The 22,381-nt window shown below is 50.6% G+C and overlaps 1 protein-coding gene across 5 annotated transcripts in view; it reads left to right on the top strand.

Moving 5' to 3' along the window:
• LOC137426748 (mitogen-activated protein kinase-binding protein 1) overlaps positions 1-22,381 on the top strand; it is a 214,895-nt gene continuing 192,514 nt past the window's right edge. For 4 of the 5 annotated variants that reach the window (XM_078779067.1, XM_078779068.1, XM_078779072.1 and 1 more), the window contains exons 1-2: positions 202-447; positions 4,609-4,700. In XM_078779067.1, coding sequence (XP_078635193.1) covers positions 346-447; positions 4,609-4,700 — 194 coding nt within the window. In that variant the 5' untranslated portion in view covers positions 202-345. Of the gene's footprint in view, positions 448-4,608; positions 4,701-22,381 lie in introns of all 5 variants that reach the window. The other variant, XM_078779071.1, reaches the window with a different exon arrangement.

The following is a 22,381-nucleotide window of genomic DNA, read 5'->3' on the forward strand; positions in this document are numbered from 1 at the left end:
GTGCTCGGCGATGGCTTAATGCCCTGGGGGCTGGGGGTCTCATCAAGCTGACATCGGCACTGGACGTCGTTTGTTGGGCGGGCGCATCTCTGGATTCGAGCGCTCCGGGCCGCCACACACACACACGGTTGTGCGTGTTTTCTCTGTTTTGACCTTTAGCCGCGTTAATCTACCGCGCGTTGCTTTTAAAGATCCGTCGCATGCAGATATTCCCGACATGTTGAGGCGGAGGGAGATGATTTTGGGTTATTCTGATGCTTCCCCGCTGCACCTGGACTCAGAGCGATTCGTGAGTAGTGTGTGCTCCACATAGAAATCAGGAGGGGGGGTGGGGGGGACTGTGGTATGGCTGCCGAAGGAACCGCGATTACCACCAAGATCCGCAGGCTGCTGCAATCTCCGTCGCTGTCATTAAAGAAGAGCAAACCAATCCCGCTTACGGAGAGGGTGAGTAAATGCACCTGCACAGGTACAATTCATATACATCGTCACGAGGTGTGATATCATTATCACTGTGGGAACGAGTCAGATGATTTCCCGGCGGACCAGCCTCGTGCTCGTTGTATTACGATAACAACGGAGGATGTCTCTCCCCATCTCGGTTCATTCACCTCCTCAGTCTCTTCACTACCCCCACCCGCCCGATGCCAACCTCAGTTTATCTCTTCCCCCCCCCCCCCCCCCAACCCCCCATCCTAGCCTCGGTTGATCTCAGCTCTCCATCCCAATCTCGGTTGAACTCTCCTCTCCTATCAACACCAGATCATTTTCTCCCCCCTCCCTGCCCCGGATCATTTCCTTCCTCCTCCCTGCCCCGGATCATTTCCTTCCTCCTCCCTGCCCCGGATCATTTTCTCCCCCCTCCCTGCCCCGGATCATTTCCTTCCTCCTCCCTGCCCCGGATCATTTCCTTCCTCCTCCCTGCCCTGGATCATTTCCTTCCTCCTCCCTGCCCCAGAAAATTTCCTTCCTCCTCCCTGCCCCGGATCATTTCCTTCCTCCTCCCTGCCCCGGATCATTTCCTTCCTCCTCCCTGCCCCGGATCATTTCCTTCCTCCTCCCTGCCCCGGATCATTTCCTTCCTCCTCCCTGCCCCGGATCATTTCCTTCCCCCTCCCTGCCCCGGATCATTTCCTTCCCCCTCCCTGCCCCGGATCATCAGATAATTTTCTTCCTCCTCCCTGCCCCGGATCATTTCCTTCCCCCTCCCTGCCCCGGATCATTTCCTTCCCCCTCCCTGCCCCGGATCATTTCCTTCACCTCCCTGCCCCGGATCATTTCCTTCCTCCTCCCTGCCCCGGATCATTTCCTTCCTCCTCCCTGCCCCAGATCCCCAGATCATTTCCTTCCTCCTCCCTGCCCCAGATCATCGGATCATTTCCTTCCCCTCCCTGCCCCAGATCATTTCCTTCCCCCTCCCTGTCCCCGGATCCCCGGTGCATTTCCTTCGTCCTCCCTGCCCCGGATCATCGGATCATTTCCTTCCTCCTCCCTGCCCCGGATCATTTCCTTCCCCTCCCTGCCCCAGATCATTTCCTTCCCCTCCCTGACCCGTATCATTTCCTTCCTCCTCCCTGCCCTGGATCCCCGGATCATTTCCTTCCCCCTCCCTGCCCCGGATCATCAGATAATTTTCTTCCTCCTCCCTGCCCCGGATCATTTCCTTCCCCCTCCCTGCCCCGGATCATCAGATAATTTCCTTCCTCCTCCCTGCCCCGGATCATTTCCTTCCCCCTCCCTGCCCCGGATCATTTCCTTCCCCCTCCCTGCCCCGGATCATTTCCTTCCCCCTCCCTGCCCCGGATCATTTCCTTCCCCCTCCCTGCCCCGGAGCATTTCCTTCTCCTCCCTGCCCCGGATCATTTCCTTCCTCCTCCCTGCCCCAGATCCCCAGATCATTTCCTTCCTCCTCCCTGCCCCAGATCATTGGATCATTTCCTTCCCCTCCCTGCCCCAGATCATTTCCTTCCCCCTCCCTGTCCCCGGATCCCCGGTTCATTTCCTTCGTCCTCCCTGCCCCGGATCATCGGATCATTTCCTTCCTCCTCCCTGCCCCGGATCATTTCCTTCCCCTCCCTGCCCAAGGATCATTTCCTTCCCCTCCCTGCCCCAGATAATTTCCTTCCCCTCCCTGACCCGGATCATTTCCTTCCCCCTCCCTGACCCGGATCATTTCCTTCCCCCTCCCTGACCCGGATAATTTCCTTCCCCCTCCCTACCCCGGATTATTTCCTTCCCCCTCCCCACCCCAGATCATTTCCCCCTCCCCGCCTCGGATAATTTCCCTCTCCCCTCCTCCCCACCTCGGATAATTTTCCCCTCCCACCCTCGGATTATTTCCCACTCTCCGCCTTGAATAATTTCTCCCTCCACTCTCGGACCATTTCCCCCATTTCCGCCTCAGATCATTCCACCCCCACCCACATCTCGGGGTCATCCCCTCCCCATCCCTGCCTCGGATAATTTTCCCCTCCCACCCTCGGATTATTTCCCAATCTCCGCCTTGAATCATTTCTCCCTCCCACTCTCGGACCATTTCCCCCATTTCCGCCTCAGATCATTCCACCCCCACCCACATCTCGGGATCATCCCCTCCCTATCCCCACCTCGGATGATTTCCTCTTTAAAATCTTTTAAAAACCAATGGTACAAAAACATCCAGAACTGGAGGCAGAGTGGTGTGCATGTGCACATGGCGTTAAATGCAGGGTTGCCTTTATTGGGTCGGAAGGGCCTGTTTTGGTTTTATATTGTTACTGATGAGGCCTGGATAACTCTGAAGGCCGACCCATCTAAAAAAGACCACAGACGCCATACAACACTCGTCTTTGGTCAGATCTTCAAGCTCAATTTCAGTTTACTGTCCCGGTAAGATGATTGAAGTAGATGGGAAACTATGCTGGCGGTCACACAACGGATGTCAGTTGGCCAATGAACCAATGCTATGCGCCGTACTTTATCGTCTATCAAAGACCAATTAACCGCTTGGGCTAATTACACCCAGGAGCGCTATCTCAGATCAAACCCAGCAGGATAAGTCGAGACACAATACTAAATCTTTCATGCGTTTATTACAGGCAAGCAGTAATTGGCGGGAGAAATGGCAGTTGAGATTCAAACGGGGATTTGGCGGGAAAACGCAAGGATAGGTAATGCAAGCAATTCACGCAATTTACAGGCACGTATACATTTCCCACTCATCCCCTACCCACTAGACCCGCCATTGCACGCCTTAGAACTATCACTTAGCACTTCTAAACAAAAGGTGCTAGACACCTGAAGAAATGAGAGAGTGAAGGAAGAGTGGTATGATCAGTAGTGGTAAGAGAGGGAATGAGTTCAGTAAGAGTAATGAGAGAGTAAGAAGTGGTAACGATGAGAAAGAACAGTGCGGAGTCGTTTACGTGCACCGAACACACCTCCACAACTCGGCTGGAATTGTGGCCACCCAATAATTCTTGGTTCAGGCTCGCCTCCCACATGCTCTCTCCCGGGCTTCTCCCTCCGTGCCGTTTGCGCCCCGGTAGTCTGGGGCGCTCGATGATCTTGGGCTGATGCGATGGACCGCGCAGCTTGAGAGGGAATCTCGGCCGGTGATGAGGTGAGGCGGACAGCCCCCACCGGTCAATGCCCAAGGCTTCAATCGGGCAGGGCAGCACCGCCTCTTGTCATCCCCCATCTCTACCCACGATCTTTTCTATCACCATTAACCCTACCTAACCTAACCCGACCCTATTACTCGCAGATTACAGTGTTTTATCTCTTCCTCTCTCTCTTTGCTCTTTTCATGTTTGTTCATTCCTTTGCTGATGTCCATTTGATGCACCACACTCAGTTCGTTGATGTTATTTTTCGCCCTGCGTTGCTTCCTTTTCCCACGAGCTTCGAGCTTCTGTTAGAAAGGAAAGTCTTTTCCATTGCAATTTATGGTGAGAGCGAAATTCATAATCGTGTTTCAATATGTTGCACGCTGAAGTTATCAAAACAATATGCACATTCGGCGTATCATGTTGAAAAGTTCTGAGTCGACCTTTCCTCTGCCAAGATGCAATTCTATAATTAAGTGTTGTCAGGATGTAAACTGTTGCAGCACTGAGTTGTGCATTTTTTGAGGGCTTTGTTTTTCTTGCAGAAATTGCCCCCCCCCCCCCTCCCGCACCTTTTCTGAAACTTTGCCAATGATTATTTAATTGTTACATGTACCACGTGGAGTGGGGGGAAGGGAAAGAGGTTGGGAGAAGAGCAAAAGAAGGAAGAGCGTCACGGGGCAATGGTATTCTGAATATAACCCATATTTAAAACCATTGCCAGGAAATGCGTTTAGTTGATAAAGTTGTCTTTGCCTGAGAATAATTAACTTGCGTAGCGGAAAGGTCAATGTAATGTTTGATCACCCCATCTCTTTGCACATTTCCCAGCTCTCCTGCTGATCCAGGTGGAGGTTTTCTTGTCAACGCAAACCTATTTGACCATAAAAGACAAAGTACTGGCTTCTGACATGTAATGCTAAAAAAAAACAGATCCAAAGTGCTGTATGAAATGAGTTTGGTCAATGAATACCAGGACAGAATGAAAAGGTTCTGAAGTTCAACTTTATTTCTTGCTCAGGTCACTCTGGAGAAGGTCCTCGGGCTCACAGTATCATCGAGCAGTGCATTGGCGTGTGAGCCAAAATCTGCACTGGTTGCGTACCCAGCTGGGTAAGTTCCGTGAAAAGCATTATGCTTGTTTTTTTGTTTTTTTTAAAACTATTTTTGTTTGGATTGGAGGAGTTCCCTCCGCCACCGAAGGTGGACAGAGATTATGTTTTCGCCCCTGACTGCTTGTCTGTTTGTCTGTCTATGAACAGGATATCTCAAAGAGGGATTTGGATGAAATTTGGTGGGTTTAAAAAAAAAAAAATTTTTTTATACTAGGTCAAGGCTCGTGTAAGAGCTAACACACAGAACATATAATAAAGTGAGTGGGAGACAAGAGGGGAGACAGAGGGAAGCACAACAACTGTAGAGAACAGGAATATCGGGAGATCTGTGGAAGGGAGAGGGCTGTGGTGGGGTACATGGGATAACTATGATGGACACTACAAAGTCTTTCAGGAAAGAAAACGGAATTTGAAGGAGGTAGGTTTGGGGAGGATTAACGAGGGGAGAAAATATCAAGGTTTTGCATGGGGGGGAAAATATGAGATGGTAGTGAACAGCTGTTTTGAAGACCTGGAGGGAAGAGTGGGATTTTGTTCCAGAGGCGGGGAAAAAAAGAGGAATGAAAGAGTGAAGGTGAGCAGAAAGTCTTGATTTTGGCAGTTTCACCAGAAGAGGTTTGGAGGCCAGCTTGGAAATGTGGTTTTCCCAGGAAAAATCATGTTTTCCAAACGGAAAGAAAGTGTTTTCCAGACGGTCTTCATGGAGAGACATAGTGAAAGTTTGAGATTTGCCAGGATTGAGAGACATGTTCCACTTGTTTGACCTGCTTGTGATTTTATCCAGGTCTGCAGAGGGCGATGAAGCTGCTGCCTGCCGATCTGAGAGATGAGATATGGAGCGGGAGAGAGTGGAGTCATTAGGAAAAAAAACAGAGGATTTTCCAGAGAGTCGGAGAGATCATTGATGAAGATTAGAAAAAGGAACTCCAGCCTGGACTAGAAGGGGAGATGAGAGAATTCCATTCGGAGCCACACGTTGATTATGACCGGAAAGGAAGTCCGCAAGCCATGCGTGGAGATTTCCATGGATACCATAGGAGGAGAGTTTGGTGAGCAGGACGGGGTGCCAGACCATATCGTAGGCATGTGATATGTCGAGGGAGACAGCTCTGATTTCCTGTTTGGCATTGAGCACCTCCATCCATTGTTGAAACAACAGAAGCAGCATGTCCAGAGTAGAGTGACCTGGTCTGAATCCAAATTGATGATCCGAGATCAAGCCATTGGAGAAGAGGGAGGAATTAATGTCAGAAGCGATGATGGATTCCATGACTATGCTGATGATTGGTGAAGATCTGGATCCGATAATTTTTTTAAGTGATTCTTCACCATTGGCAGAGATGGGTGTAAAATGATATATAGCATGATATTTCAAGTTGTGAACGAGTTATGACAAAACTTGGTGGATGCGTTGGGTAGCCAGATGACAAGAACAAGCCGATTCGATTTTGGTTCAGGTCAGCAGATCTGGCCTACCAGTGGGATACAAAACGTAAACCGTTCAGCCTCGCGGAGGTATGCTCTTTACCGAGTTCCGTTCTAGTTTGCTATGTGCTCATCTTAAAAATAAATACTAGTTCCCTTCCAAGGAATTTCAATGCAGGAGGAGGCCTTATGCCCATCAAGGCCTGCATTATGACTGCCAACCAATGGTTGTCTGTCATTGCTCTATCCCTTTTCAAATGCTTCGTTTTTAAACACACCACATTAATCACACCATTTTTAAAGTCTTTGGTAATGTTCAACCGGGGTTCAAAGCACTGACCTTACAGATTCAGAGTGGACACTCTAACTATTAAGCCAAGTTCCCTTACAAGGAACGTCAACGAAGGATGAGGCAATTAGGCCCATCAAAGCCATGATTGTCATGGTTGTTTGTCCAGACAAGTACTCTTTAAATGACGAGCAGCACATACCATTTTTAATGACGTTAAATCTTAGCCCGGGTTGTAATAACACAAGTTACTATGCAAGGAATTTCAATGCAGGATTCAGCCCATTATGCCTGCGCAATGGTTGCCAACCAGATCTCGCCAGATCTGCAATGGCAGATCTCGCGAGATCTTGGAGACGGCGGCAGGGATTTTCGAAGCTCCACACGGTCTCCACGTTTTTCGAAGTTAAGTCTGTTCACAATTGTATTTTGTCGAAACTGTATTTATCTTTCGGTGTGTGAAGTTATTGTGTGCAACTTTGGTTGTTTCTCGGTGTTTATCTTGCATAAATTGATCGTCTGTTTGCCGTGTCGCGAGCAAGGCCTTGTACAGTGTGCACTGTACAACCTTGAGGCTTTGTTTTTCTCTCAGTGGTCCGTCGTTTGTGATCCAATAACTTTCGTTCTCTGTATTCCCAGGCTTTTCACCCATAGCCTACTTCCTTGTGTAAATCTCAACTCAAAAAAAAAAAAAAAAAAAAAACATTTCCTTCTCTGTTCTCATTCGTTTATTCATTCGTATTCGTTCGTTCGTTCTTCGACCACGTGTTTCTCCCCCATTTCCCCCAGATAGTTTTCACTCATTAACCTTCAATGTTTACACTTTCCCCTCAAGTTATGTATTCCGTCATATTTTATAACACCTTTTTCTTCTTCTTCTTTAAAAGGCTGCTTTCGACTTGCTCACCAAATCAATTCATCCCAAAAAAAATATCCATCTCCTATAGTGCCTTTTTTCTACATTCCCTAAACTCTCCTGCACTCCATCCTCCATCCAGCGTCCTTAAACGTATTTTTAACTCGAAGGTCACAAGAAACTCATTTTGCAATAAATGTTCGTTTCCCATAAATCGTACACTTTCAAAAATCCAATCTCACCCCTCCCCTCCAAATCTTCCCCATAACCCCTCCCCTCCAAATCTTCCCCATCACCCCTCCCCTCCAAATCTTCCCCATCACCCATCCCTTTCAAATCTCCCCCCTTGCCCCCTCCCTCCTAAACTACCCCCTCACCCCTCCCCGCCAAGACGCCCCCTCGCCCCTCCCCTCCTAGACTCCTGCCTCACCCCTCCCCTCCAAATCTCCCCCATATCCCATCCCTTTCAAATCCCTCCCCTTGTCCCTTCCCTCCCAAACTCCCCCCTCACCCCTCCCCTTCAAATCTCCCCACCCTCATTGCTTCTCAATTTCCCCCCGCTCACTCCCCCTCCTCAAAGCGTCCTCCCTGCTTCTTCCCCCTTCAAACTCTCACCTCCATCTCCCCCAACCTTCTGCCTCGCTCTTCCCCCTCCTCAAATAACACCTCATTGTGGCTCACCCAATCACCATCAAACCTTTTGTGCGCCCCATCCTTCCCTTTCTCCAAGCTATTCTGAAATCTCTGACACACCTTCAACAGCTCTCCCTACCTCTTCCACCTCTTCCACATCTTACCCTACCCCTCCTCCCCCCTGTTCTGTATCTGATGCTCCCCCTTCCTCTTCATTAACGGTATGGACCTCAAACATCCGGGGCCTTCGTTCAAACTTAACTGATCTCTCCATACAGGTTGCTTCTGTCAAACCAGACGTGATCTGCTTAACAGAAACTTTCCTCCTTTATGATGTCTCTGATTCCATAGTATCTCTCCCGGGCTACTCCCTCCTCCGGTATGATAGACCTGAGCCTCGTCCTGGAGGCGGGGTTGCTATCTTTATCAAAAACTCTCTTCCTCACTCGCCCTGCACTGCACTCTCTCCACCTCACCCCCAGGAATACCTCTGGCTACGGCTTCCCCTTCGCTCCCACCTCTTGTTCATATGTGTGTTGTACCGTCCACCAAACAGTGATGACTCCATCTACATCTCGCTGTCTGATGATATGGACCAACTTCTATCTACTCATCCCAACTCTCTCTTCCTCATATGTGGTGATTTCAACTGTCATCATGCCAGTTGGCTGGGTGTGGGTACCTCTCTCACCAGCCATGGCTCCTCAGCAAAGGACTTCTGCGACTCACTGGGACTGACACAATCTGTCAATTTCCCGACCCGGATCTCAGTCAACGGAACATCTTCTCTTCTGGACTTGGTTATGACTAACTTCCCTGAAAATGTCTGCTGCTCTTCTTCTGCTCCGATCGGATCATCTGATCATGTCCTTGTTAAAGTGGACATCTCTCTGACCATCCTCAGGGAGCCTGCTCAGCGTCGACGAGTCTGGCATTTCACTCAGGCCAACTGGCACGGTCTTCAAGCAGCCATCAATCATCTGGACTGGTCTCCCATCTCTACCACCTCTGACATCAACTCATCCTGGGAATTCTTCCAAAGTAAATTGCTCTCTCTCATGCACAGATTTATCCCATCTCGTCTTCAGTTGTCATACCCTTCCTCCCGTCCATGGTACACGGAATCTTGTGGTGAGGCTGTTGCCCAGAAACAACTTGCCTTCGTCTCCTGGAAAGCAAATCCAACGGAAGGAAATCTCATTTCCTTTCACAAAGCCCGAAACAAGTGTGTGTCCACCCTCAGGAGAGCCAGGAAACAATATCTCTCCGTTCTCAAGACCGAACTCTCTTATCTGTCTCCCTCTTCCAAATCCTGGTGGCGTCTGGTCAAATCCGTTTCTGGTGTTTGTTCCCCCTCCATCCCCTCCCTTACCTCAAACGGCTACACAGCTGACTCCGCACGTGAAAAAGCTGAATGCCTCAACTCTGTGTTTGCCTCTAAATCTTGTGTCCCAAACCCATCCCTCTCTGTACCCACCATACCCAGTCGTACCCTGCTGCTCCTGGACTCCGTGTCCTTTCCTCCTGACAAGGTGGAAAAGTTTCTGTCAACCCTCGACTCTGATTCTGCAACTGGACCCGACGGCATCAGCCCACGGGTCCTAAAATCCTGCTCTGCTGCTCTATCTCACCCTCTCTCTGTTCTCTTCACCCTCTCTTTTGCTCAAGGTCAACTGCCATCTCCTTGGAAATCAGCCAACATCACCGCTTTGCACAAAAAAGGTGCAAAAACAGATCCTAGCAACTACAGACCAATCAGCCTTCTCCCAATTATCAGCAAAGTCATGGAATCCATCATTGCTTCTGATATGAAATCTTTCCTCTTCTCCAATGGCTTGATCTCTGATCATCAATTTGGTTTCAGACCAGGTCACTCTACTCTGGACATGCTGCTTCTGCTGTCTCAACAATGGATGGAGATCCTCAATGCCAAACAGGAAATTAGAGCTGTCTCCCTCGACATATCACGTGCCTTCGACACGGTCTGGCACCCCGCTCTGCTCACCAAACTCTCCTCCTTTGGTATCCATGGAAATCTCCACGCATGGCTGGCGGACTTCCTCTCTAGTCGTCGTCAACGTGTGGCCCTGAATGGGTTTCTCTCATCTCCTCTTCCTGTTCAGGCTGGAGTTCCCCAAGGCAGTGTTCTGGGCCCCGTGCTTTTTCTGGTCTTCATCAATGATCTCTCTGACTCTCTCGAAAATCCTCTCTATCTCTTTGCTGATGACTCCACTCTCTGCCGCTCCATTCCTCTTCCCTCAGATCGGCAGTCTGCTGCCTCCTCACTCTCTGAAGACCTGGACAAAATCACAGACTGGTCAAACAAGTGGAACATGTCTTTCAATCCTGACAAATCTCACACTCTTACTATGTCTCTCTGAAAAGATCGACTGGACAACCCTCCCATCTACTTTCTCAACAATCCTCTCCAAGAAGTTCTGTCGCTCAAGATTTTGGGTCTCACTATCTGCCATGATCTTTCTTGGGAAAACCACATTTCCAAGCTGGCCTCCAAAGCCAGTCGCCGACTGGGCATCCTCCGTCGTGCGAAGTCCTTCCTCGGCACACCTGAGCTCCTCACCACATACAAGGCTTTCATCCGCAGCTCAATGGAATACTGTTCTCCCCTATGGGCCGGTGCTCCTGCCTCACACCTAGCTCGGCTTCACGCTGTTGAAACCAAAGCTTTCAGAATTATTGGAATCTCCCGCGATGAAGCTATCTCTGAGGGCCTTTCACTCACTCACCGCAGGCAGGTAGGTGGTCTTTCTGTCTTCTACCGACTCCTCTCCGGCCTTGCACCCCCAGCTCTCTGTGCTCTGTCCCCCAAATATTCCTACAGGTCGCACAAGATCTGCCAGCAACCCTCTGATGGTTAAACTGCCGAAATCTCGGCTCTCCGCTCACCTTCACTCTTTCATTCCTCTTTTCTCCCGCCTCTGGAACAAACTCCCTCACTCCCTTCAATCCCACTCCTCCCTCCAGGTCTTTAAAACAGCTGTTCACCACCATCTCTTATCTTCCCCCATCCAAAACCTTGATCTTTTCTACCCCCGCTAATTCACCCCAGATCCACCTTGTTTGAAATTCCAACTTCTTTCCTAGAAGTCCTGGCAGTGTCCATATGTTTTATACCTCTCCCACTGCCCCCTTCCCACGCCCCCCCCCCCCCCCCCAAAGCCCTCGCCCTCTCTCAGATCTCTCGATGTCTCCATGTCTCTCGGTCCCCGCTCTCAAATGTTGTGTTTGTGTCCTTCCCCCTCTCTCCCCATCTTGTCTACCGCTCCCTATGTTATATGTTTTATGTGTCGGTTTGTCTTTCTGTGTGATTAATGTTCGCTCTTTCACGAGCCTCGATCTTGTATCCAAAAAAAAAAAAAAAAAAAAAAAAAAAACCTATGGTTGTTTGTCCGTGTTCTTTCTCGGTTAAATTCTGAGCGTAAAGCAAAAAAGCCATATGTACAATTTTACGTCTTTGGTATGACCCTGCCAGGGTTCAAACCTTCAGCCTCCCAGATTCAGTGGAGACACTCCAACCATGACACTCCAACATTGTTGTTTCTTTTATTTATTTATTTATTTTAGAATATAGTATGCATTTGGTTGTTGGCTAGCAAAAGGCAACTTCTTATTATTATTATTTTTTTGGTATACAAGATCGAGGCTCGTGAAAGAGCGAACATTAATCACACAGAAAGACAAACCGACACATAAAACATATAACATCGGGAGCGGTAGACAAGTTGGGGAGAGAGGGGGAAAGACACAAACACAACATTTGAGAGCAGGGACCGAGAGTCATGGAGACATTGAGAGATCTGTGGGAGGGAGAGGGCTTTGGGGGGGGGAGGCATGGGAAGAGGGGGGGGTGGGAGAGGGATAAAACTTGGCTTATTACACCTCTCACCTTTTCATCACAATACCTGTCCATAATCTCCGTTGAACAAGATAGTATTAAGGTAGATACAGGGACTGGCCAAAGTGTGTCTGATGGATGCGACCACTCAATCTTGCCATTGTGGATGTGTTGCGGTGAACACTCGTGAATTCTCTTTCTCAGTCAGTAGATTCCCTCGTATTCTGTTTCCGCATTAAGAAAAGAGGAATAAATACGGTTCATTCAAGATTAACTATTTTCTCCCATATTCCATTAAAGTTTGAATGTAAAATTTATTGTTTAATTTGGTGATGTCATTATTCACTAATTGTGTTTTCATAATTTCAGTTTTGAGTGTCGCAGCAACAAAGTTGGTTTTTATTTTTATTCTTTTTCAATTATATTTAAATAGCAGGGGCTACCGGTGCTGCCCGACTGGGTGAGCTTTTCCCTGCGGTGTTTTCGGGACGTGTTGGACATTGGAAAGCTTTGGAGTTATTAGCCTCATGGTGGTTACCTTTTGCCTACTTGCCAGCAGAAGCACTGCCTAACCCCACATGCCAATACACACATGGGATACGCATGGGATACACACATGCCAATACACACATTCCCGTGCCCTTTGGCCTCATCAGACTTCAAGGCCAACGTATGGTAGCTTGAAACTTTGTCCAGATTCTGAAGTACGTACACCCCAAATTTAGGGCCTCTCTCCAGGTGCTACAGTTCGGCCGTGAAATAATAGCGTACACACAAACACTTGAAAGTATTTCTATAAATTAGAGGCTTTTACTCTTTACAAAGCACTGGAGCATATCATGACGAGTCAAGAAACCTTTCTAGGCGAGAACCAATCCTGGACGGGTCACCACTGCAAAGCAGGATACTCGATTGAAGATAGCAGGAATTATTAATTTGTTCAGGGTGCCGGTGCCAACTTGCCTAATCGTCACAGAATATACTAGGTAACTAGGGGATCTTTAACATCCTCAAGACCCTCTCTGCTGGCAGACGTGTCCTACGGCTTAGCACCAACCCAAGGGACGGTGCATACATCGATGCCTCACCTTCCCTGCCAGACACCTGGGTGTCAGTTTATAGCTGTAATGAGATTCAAACCCAGGCTAGATGGCTCAGAGACCGATGTGCACACCTCTAGGCTCTCCCACCAGCCCTGCTTGTTTTCAAGTCGCTTCTCGTTCCCTCGACTAACATCTCTTGCTTATTGGTCAAGCCGATATAATAATTTGCTGATAATTATTTACCACAATTGAATAAACACTGTTATTATATGGAATATTCACAACAATAAAATGGTTATCTTGAGCAGTACATTTTCACTTTTCCTCGATGTCTAAAAAGCCAATAAAGTATTTTTATTAATTTATTTATGCATTTATTTATTTATTACAATGTTTTGTACAGCTTGCTTTGTTTAAATACTTCTCAGATGGAACGTTCTCATGGTAGTGTGACGAAAGAAAAAAAAATTAGGAATTTCGAAACACTTCCTTCTTTGTGTGTATTGTCATTTTTTTATGCCAAAATTATTTTGACCACGTAGCTTGTTATCCATCGTCATATGACACTTTTTGAACAGCTTGTTGTCACTTTGTATTGCATAAGAAAGCCGCCTTTTAAGAATTATCATTGTTATCATGATTATTATTTGTGAAATTTTCAAAGCAGTGTTGTTTGTCGATATTAACTTTCTCTGCTCTGAATAATAATAATAATAAATTAACAATTGGAAGCCTGTACTTTGTAGTTTGTTCAGGGTTTTTCATGTTTTTTTTGTCTAATGTTTTTAGCCTTGTTTGTCCGTTTGGCTGTCTGTCTGCCTGTCTGTCTGTGAACGGGGTATCTCAAAAAGTTTGGGACAGATTTGGAGGGAACTTGGTGGACAGGTTGGGTGCGTGACAAAGACGGATTGATTCAATTTTGATGAATATCTGGCCATGGATCTCGATCTGGATCCAAGAATGTTTTAATTCCTTAAGTGATTCTTTACCAAAATGGGGCCAAAAACGCCAAAGATATTGATATTTCAAAAAGTTGTGGACGACTTCGGACCAAACTAGGTGGATGAGTTGGTTTGGTGATAAGAACAAGCCGATTCGATTTTAGTTCAGGTTCGGATCCAGATCCGGCCTATCAGTGGGATGAATGAATGAATGAATGATCGTTTTAAGGCCATTTTCCCCGCTATAGCGGGGGTTGGCCTTGCGGGCCCCATGACAATCATGGTTCCCTGTTTGAGGCAATGTTTTTATGGCCGGATGCCCTTCCTGACGCCAACCCTTGGTCCCCTCTTACGATGCGCAGGGATACGGTGTACCTATTCTAAACCGGGGTACACACCGGGATCATTCATCCCAGCAAGCTGGTACTCAATTTGCCGACCTCGGAAGGATGACAGGCTGAGTCAACCCCCCTGGCGTTAATTCAGCGATCGACCGGGATTCGACCCCAGGATCCTAGGATCCCAAGCCAGCACCCTGACCACTAAGCCATACAAACCGTAAACTGTTCAGCCGTATGGAGGTATGCACTCCACCGAGTGCTGTTCTAGTTGGCCAATGTTTTGAGGCAGAAATATTTTGTACTGTTGCATACTCTTTGCTCAGCATGTTCATCGGTTCCCCTCGAGTGCTCGATTGATGGCGACAGCTGATCAGGTAGTTGTAGTTGTTTTTGTTTCTGGTCTTGGTGCTTGATGATTTGAACAGCAGGTTGGAGGCTCAAAGTATCCTCAGGGTGAGTGTGTGTATAAATGGAACATTGCAGCATCAGCAGCATTCCCATTTACGATGTGGCGTTTTACTCCCCTGAAACCACCTTTCCATGCCTCAAAGTCGAGGTTTAGTGATATTTAAACATTTTCTTGGGAATTATTTTTCAATTAAACATGCCATTCTATCTTTAATGTTATGTATTTTTCCATCAACATTTTAATGCAATGTCTGAGTTAAGGCTGATTTGCACTTTCAAAAATCTGATTATTTAAATATATATATTTTGGACCTTTAATACATGCTAACATTTTGTTATCCTGTGCTGCCAGTATTTTAAAAGCTTTCTGATCTGCCATGAATGTGGATGTGAATAAGCAGTTTCATTGAGAGGCTTATTTGAGCCTGGTGTTGGCTTAGCGGTTAGGGTGCTGGCTTGGGATCCTAGGATCCTGGGTTCGAATCCCGGTTGATTGCTGAATTAACGCCAGGGGGGTTGACTCAGCCTGTCATCCTTCCGAGGTCGGCTAATTGAGTACCAGTTCACTGGTAATTCCCTGTTTGTCGTTAAAGGCGACTAACAGTGTTGGTGGCAGGAAGGGCATCCGGCCATAAAACATTGCTTCAAAAAGGGGACCAAGGTGCCCAAAAAGGGCCAACCCCTGCTCTGCGGGGAAAAATGGCCTCTGAAGGCGGTTCTTCTATTGAGAGGCGAGACATTTGAATTGCATCATTAGGAATTCGATGTAAATTAACCACAAACAGCAATATTCTAATTGCATTTTTCCAAACCGACTGAGGTTGTATATAAGTAAATAAATTATGGGTAACCTCAAAGGTGAGAGATGAATGAACAAAGCTTTGAATCTTTCACCACGGTTTATACTGTGATGAATAATGATTCATCTCCACCAGCGTGTTCTGAACCCTCTCAGGACAGAGCTTTAGTGTCTCGATTCACCAGACTCGCACACTAGTTGATTCCCATAAAACCAAAATGGCTTCTCTAACCTTCATCTGCTCATGGGGAAACGTGGAATTTCGTCCGAGCTTAAACCAGCTCTGGTCTGAACCACTACAGAACTTGCCAGTGCAGAGGAGGTAAGAGAGACTGGTGGGATAGCTCAAGATGTAATGTACCGTAACGAGTGTGAAGAGGAGGGAAGGTGGGCAGGGTTTCCGAGACTGCGACAGGTTGCATGTTGTAATTGTTTAATGAATTTCTCAAGTTCCTTCTTGTGCAGTATCACAGAAATAGTCATTAGTGATTAATATTGTTCAATGGAATGTATTTGACATCAGCCATGTTTTTGGGCTTTGTGTAGAAAAATTAAAGGTCCGAGGTTCAGCACGTGAGGCAATAGGCCAAGCCTGGCTCGGATTGCCTGCGATTCTCCACGTCTGCTAAACGGCAGGAAGCATTGCTCACAGCTCGGCTGCTTGGGCACAGCGCGAGTTAACGTTCTTGGCACTCGTCGCCCATTTGTAAATGGGCAGCACCATGAGTAATGAGGAATGACTTAAGCACTGCTTCATCCTATCACGTGCTGACTTCAGCACAAAACATTCCGGATTACATGTCGAGCACTACGAGCACATGTCAAGCATTGCACATGTCAAGCACACAAGTACGAGTGTTTTTCATCATGGAGCTCCATTCCCGAGAACGTATCCGACACTCCACGCACCAAAGCGTTACATTGTTGCTGCATAAGCAAAGGCAGAGAGACGGGAGAGTATGGTGTTTGCATGGTACAGTGCGTGTGGTAAAAGGTACAGTCACGTGAAAAATAAGTACACCCCATGTAAAGTTTTGACTTTTTCAACATATTTCAACATACAGCTATTTGATCTTCATTCCAACAATATTGATAGATAAAGGTGATATAATACAACAAATATCATGAAACATTTACATTTTGTAGTCCATTGTGGTGCTGTGCACACACGACTCGATTGCCAGAGAGGTTGGCCACAATGCGTGGATACAAACAAGAGTCTTTATTAAGAGCTCGCATATCAGCACTGGGCGCGCTCGAGCTTAGAGCCCGCATATATGTCCCAAGGCCACGCCTTGCCCCCGGGCGTGGCCGATCGGCTGAAAGGCGGGGCATGCGTTTCAGTTCCCCGCCTGGACGCTCGCGCCACCCACAGGTGCACGGAATTATTTCCCCTTGTGCCTGCCACACGCGCCGCCCCAGAATTCCCGCGCACCTGAAGGGTGAGCTTGCGGGGAAGCCGGATGACCCGGCCAAAACGCCCCCTGGCGATGCGTGCAGGGCTGGGGGGTAGCGGGACGACGGGGCTGGGGGGTGCCGGGGGTCTGACCGCCGGGGGGCGGCCTCGACACGGAGGCAGAGCTGCTTGCGGGGGGTGGTCCAGATTGAGGTGGGCCGGCTTGAGGCGGTCCATGGAGATACGATCCGGGGCACTGCCGATGTCCACGGTGAAATGTTTGTCCCCGGTCTCCAGCACGCGGAAAGGCCCGTCGTACGGGGGCGTAGCGGTGCCCGGTGGGCGTCGTGTCGGATGAAAACGTACTCCGCCGTGCGAAGCTCCGGGGCGACGTTTTAGGGCGGGCAACCGTGGAGCCGTGGAGTCGGGGATAAACTTGCCTGGCACCCGCAGCGGCTGTCCGAAGACCAGCTCTGCCAAGGATGCGCGCAAGTCGTCCTTGGGTGCCGCCCTGAGGCCCAGCAGGACCCAGGGGAGCCTGTCGGCCCAGCTGCTGTCGTGGAGGCTGGCCCGGAGTGCGGCCTTCATGGAGCGATGAAAGCGCTCGCACAGGCCATTGGCCTGGGGGTGGTAGGCCGTGGTGCGGTGCAGTTTGACGCCGAGCCCTTGCGCCCCAGAGCTCCGAGGTAAACTGGGCGCCGCGATCGGACGAGATGTCCGAGGGGGCACTAAACCGGGCAACCCACGTGGCGATGAAAGCGTGTGCGATGTCAGCCTCAGTCGTCGCCGCCAAGGGCACAGCCTCCGGCCACCGGGTGGTGCGGTCCACCATGGTGAGGAGGGGGGCAGAGGTCCCACCAAGTCGACGTGGACGTGGTCGAACCGACGCTCGGGCACCGTAAACGGGGCCAACGGGGCCCGGGTGTGGCGGTGGACCTTTGCGCGCTGGCACGCGAGGCACGTCCTGGCCCAGTCGCGGGTGTCCTTCCTGAGGCCATGCCAGACGAACTTCGCCGCGACGAGCTTCTGGGAGGCCTTCGTGCCCGGGTGTGACAGGCCGTGGATGGCGTCGAAAACCGGGCGCTGCCAGCCAGCGGGCACGATGGGGCGAGGCTGGCCGAGGGAGACGTCGCACAAGAGGGCTGCGCCCACGACGTCGAACGGCACCTGGGTGACACGGAGGCCCGTGATGGCGGTCAGCAAGGCCTGGACGCCGGGGCGGTGGTCTGGTCCTCCGCCATCCGGGCATAGTCGATCCTGAGGTGGACCGCGTGCGCGACGGACCAGGAAAGGCAATCCACCACCGGGCTGTCTTTACCCGCGACGTGACGGATGTCCGTCGTGTACTCGGACACGGCAGAGAGGTGACGTTGCTGCCGGGCCGACCATTGCTCGGCGACCTTGGCCATCGCGAACACAAGGGGCATGTGATCAACAAAAGCCGTGAATGGGCGGCCCTCGAGCAGATGGCGGAAGTGTCGTACCACCAGGTGGAGCCCGAGCAGCTCGCGGTCGAAGGTGCTGTAGCGGCATTCGTGCGGGCGAAGCTGCCGGCTAAAAAACGCCAGGGGCTGCCAATCACCACGCAACCACTGCTCATGTACCGCGCCCACCGTGTAGTCCGACGCGTCGGTGGTGAGGGCGATCGGTGCATCCGGCGCCGGGTGCGCTAGCATGGTGGCGTTGGCCAGGGCCAGCTTTGCGCCCGCAAACGCCGCGGCCATCGGCTCCGACCAGGCGATGTCACCTTTGCCCGGCTTGCCCGGAGGGCCTCGTGCAGGGGGGGGGGGAGGAGCTGGGCGACGTGGGGCACGAAGCGGTGGTAAAAACTTGCCATGCCCAGGAACTCCTGGAGCCTCTTGATCGTGCGGGGGCGTGGGAAACCCCTGACCGCCTCCACCTTGGCCGGTAAAGGACGGCCCCGTGCCTGGTGATGCGGTGCCCCAAGAGGTTGATGGCGGCGACGCCGAAACGGCACTTTGCGGGGTTCATGAACAGACCATGCTGGCCCAGGCGTTCGAAAAGCGTGCGGAGGTGGAGCAGGTGCTCCTCCCGGGACGCGCTCGCGACTAGGATGTCGTCCAGGTAGACATAGATGTAAGGTAAGTCGCGCAAGACGCTGTCCATGAGCCGTTGGAACGCCTGGGCCGCATTCTTCAACCCGAAAGGCATCCGCAGGAACTCAGAGGCCGAAAGGGGTGATGACGGCCGTCTTTGGGACATCGTCCGGATGTACGGGGACCTGGTGGTAGCCCCGGATTAGGTCCACCTTGGAGAACACGGTCGTGTTTGCCAACCGGGCGGAAAAGTCCTGGATATGCGGGCCCGGGTAGCGGTCGGGTGGTGGCGTCGTTGAGCCGGCGGTAGTCACCGCACGGCTGCCATCCACCGCCGGGCTTCGGCACAATGTGCAGAGGAGAGGCCCAAGCGCTGTTGGAGCGCCGTACGATACCCAGCCGTTCCAGCGTGGCGAACGCCGCTTTCGCCACGGCGAGCTTCGTGGGGTCGAGTCGGCGTGCCCGGGCGTAGACCGGCGGCCCGACCGTGGGGATATGGTGCTCCACCCCGTATCGGACGGCCACCGCTGAGAAGGTGTGCCGCGTGAGGGCCGGGAAACTGGCGAGGAGGCGGGTAAACTCGTCCGCTGCCGGAAGCATGCAGACGAACCTCGCCGGGACGGAACCTTTCAGCAAGCCGCTTGGCAAGGCGCTCAGCGAGCTGCTCAACGAGCCGCTCAGCGAACAAGCGAGCGAGCTGAAGGTTTCGGCCTGGACGAGACGTCTGCGCTTAAAGTCGACCAACAGCCCATGCGCACATAGGAAGTCCGCGCCGAGCAGGGCCATTGGCACGCTCGCGGTGACGAACGACCATTGAAAGCGCTGCCCTCCGAACCGCAGTGAGAGGCAACGCTTCCCGAATGTGCGGATGGGTGTACCGTTGGCGGCAAGCAAAGCGGGGCCCCGGCCCGCGGCTTGCTTGTCGGACGCGGAGGCAGGGAGGACGCTTACCTGCGCTCCCGTGTCGGAAAGAAAACGGTGCCCGGACAAGGTGTCCGTGATGAACAGGAGGCTGCCGGAATGGCCGACGCTCAGGGCCGCAAGTGAGTGCCGGCCCGGTCGTTTCCCGACCCGTCAAAAGAACACGCCGGGGGGCACGTTTTAGCCTTGCGGCCGAACCTGGCATGGTAGTAGCACCAGGTTTGCCGCGGTGGCGGCCGCGTCGGCCGTGCCGGTGGTGGTGGCGGTCGTGGGCGGGGCGCAGCAGCGGCCACGAGGGAAGCCGGGGGCAGCACCGTCCACCGACCGCGTGTCGCAGGCCGCGAAAATCTTGTCGGCCTCTCCGGCCAGGGCGTGGGGTTCCGTGATTTTGGAACCAGCCAGCGCGAGGCGCACCTGTATCGGTAGCTGGCGGAGGAAAAGTGCGCGGAACAAGAAATCCGGGCGCTGGTCTCCAAGCAGGGACAGCATGAAATCCATCCGGACGGATGGTCGTGTGTCGCCGAGGGCGGGAAGGTCCAGGAGGCGGTCGGCACGTTCGACCTCCATGAGGCCGAACGTGGCGAGGAGGAGACGTTTGAGCGCCTCGTACTTGTGGTCGCCCGGCGGGCGCCGAAGGATGGAAATGACGCGGGCGGCAGTGCCGGGCCTGAGGGCGGCGACCACGTGGTAGTACCGGGTCTCGTCCGCCGTGATGCCCCGGAGTTGGAACTGAGCTTCGGCTTGCACAAACCAAACGTCGGCTTGCGCTTCCCAAAACTCCGGGAGTTTGATTGCGACGGCGTTGGTAGCCATGGCGCGTTCGGGGGTCAGCAACGGCTGAACCAATCGGGGTCACCAGTGTGGTGCTGTGCACACACGACTCGATTGCCAGAGAGGTAGGCCACAACTAGTGGATACAAACAAGAGTCTTTATTAAGAGCTCGCATATCAGCACTGGGTGGGCTCGAGCTTAGAGCCCGCATATATGTCCCGAGGCCACGCCTTGCCCCCGGGCGTGGCCGATCGGCCGAAAGGCGGGGCATGCATTTCAGTTCCCCGCCTGGGCGCTCGCGCCACCCACTGGTGCGCGGAATTATTACCCCTTGTGCCCGCCACACCATTGTATAATTTAAATAAACATAAATGCAAATTTCACATGTGGAAAAAGTAAGTACACCCCTACCTTTATCACTACTTCAAATACCTAAAATTAGAATCAGGTGCAAATGATTAGAACATCGTTAGAGAGGATCTTGGAGGAACCCGTCTTATTTAAACCTCAGACATTTAGTTTGGTTTGCTCTTTGTTGTTGAAGTGTGCGGCGTCACCATGCCTAGATCAAAAGAGCTCTCTGAGGCCTTCAGAAAGAAGGTTATAGATGCCTACGAGTCTGGGAAGGGATTAAAAAATCTCCAAACAATTTGAAATCAATCATTCGACTGTTCGGAAGATCATCTACAAGTGGAGAAGATTCCAAACAACTGCCAACATGTTCAGGCCAGGCCGCCCCAGCAAGTTCAGCCCGAGAGCAGACCGCAAGATGCTGAAAGAAGTCTCTAAGAACCCCAGAATGTCATCACGGAACCTGTAGCTCTTGCCACTGTTGATGTCAAAGTGCACGAGTCTACCATTAGAAAGAGGCTGCACAAATTTGATCTACATGGGAGGTGTGCCAGGAGGAAACCTTTGCTGTCCAGAAAGAACATCAGGGCAAGACTAAAGTTTGCCAATGAACACCGAAGCAAAGACCAGCACTTCTGGAACAATGTGCTCTGGACAGATGAGTCAAAGGGAGAGCTATTTGGCCACAGTACCAGAAGATATGTTTGGTGAAAACCAAAGACAGCATTTGACCACAAGAACCTGATACCAACTGTAAAGCATGGTGGTGGAAACATTATGGTTTGGGGCAGCTTTGCTGCATCAGGGCCTGGGCAGCTCACCATCATAGAATCCACTATGAATTCTTCATTGTAGCAGAGGGTGCCTGAGGATAATTTGAGGCCATCTGTCAGAGAGTTGAAGCTCAACCGAAGTTGGACTTTGCAACATGACAATGACTAAACATACCAGTAAATCCACCAAGTAATGGCTGAAAAGAAAGAAATGGAGGGTTCTGGAATGGCCAAGTCAAAGCCCGGATCTAAATCCCATCGAGATGTTGTGGGGGGATTTGAAACGAGCTGTGCATGCAAGAAACCCCTCGAACATCGCACAGCTGAAAGAATTCTGCATGGAGGAGTGGGCAAAAAATTTCTCCCAGTCGATGTCAGAGACTGGTAGACAGTTATAAGAAACGCCTACTTGAGGTTGTTTCTGCCAAAGGAGGCAATACCACCTATTAGAGCCAAGGGTGTACTTACTTTTTCCACATGCGAAATTTGCATTTATGTTTATTTAAATTATACAATGGACTACAAAATGTAAATGTTTCATGATATTTGTTGTATTATATCACCTTTATCTATCAATATTGTTGAAATGAAGATCAAATAGCTGTGTGTTGAAATATGTTGAAAAAGTCAAAACTTTACATGGGGTGAACTTACTGTATGTTTAGAAACATTGTGAAATACCCTGAGAAGAAATGCATTACAAGCGTTGAAATTGGTTCCTCCTTGTGATGTCAACAATTTTCAAGGAATTTCTCTGCCTGAACATCTCAGAATGTTGATTGAATGATTTCGTGATATTTTATTTTACTTTACTTATT

The sequence above is a fragment of the Myxine glutinosa genome, chromosome 5 (genome assembly GCF_964187855.1).
Source record: "Myxine glutinosa chromosome 5, kmMyxGlut1.1, whole genome shotgun sequence".
NCBI lineage: Eukaryota > Metazoa > Chordata > Myxini > Myxiniformes > Myxinidae > Myxine > Myxine glutinosa.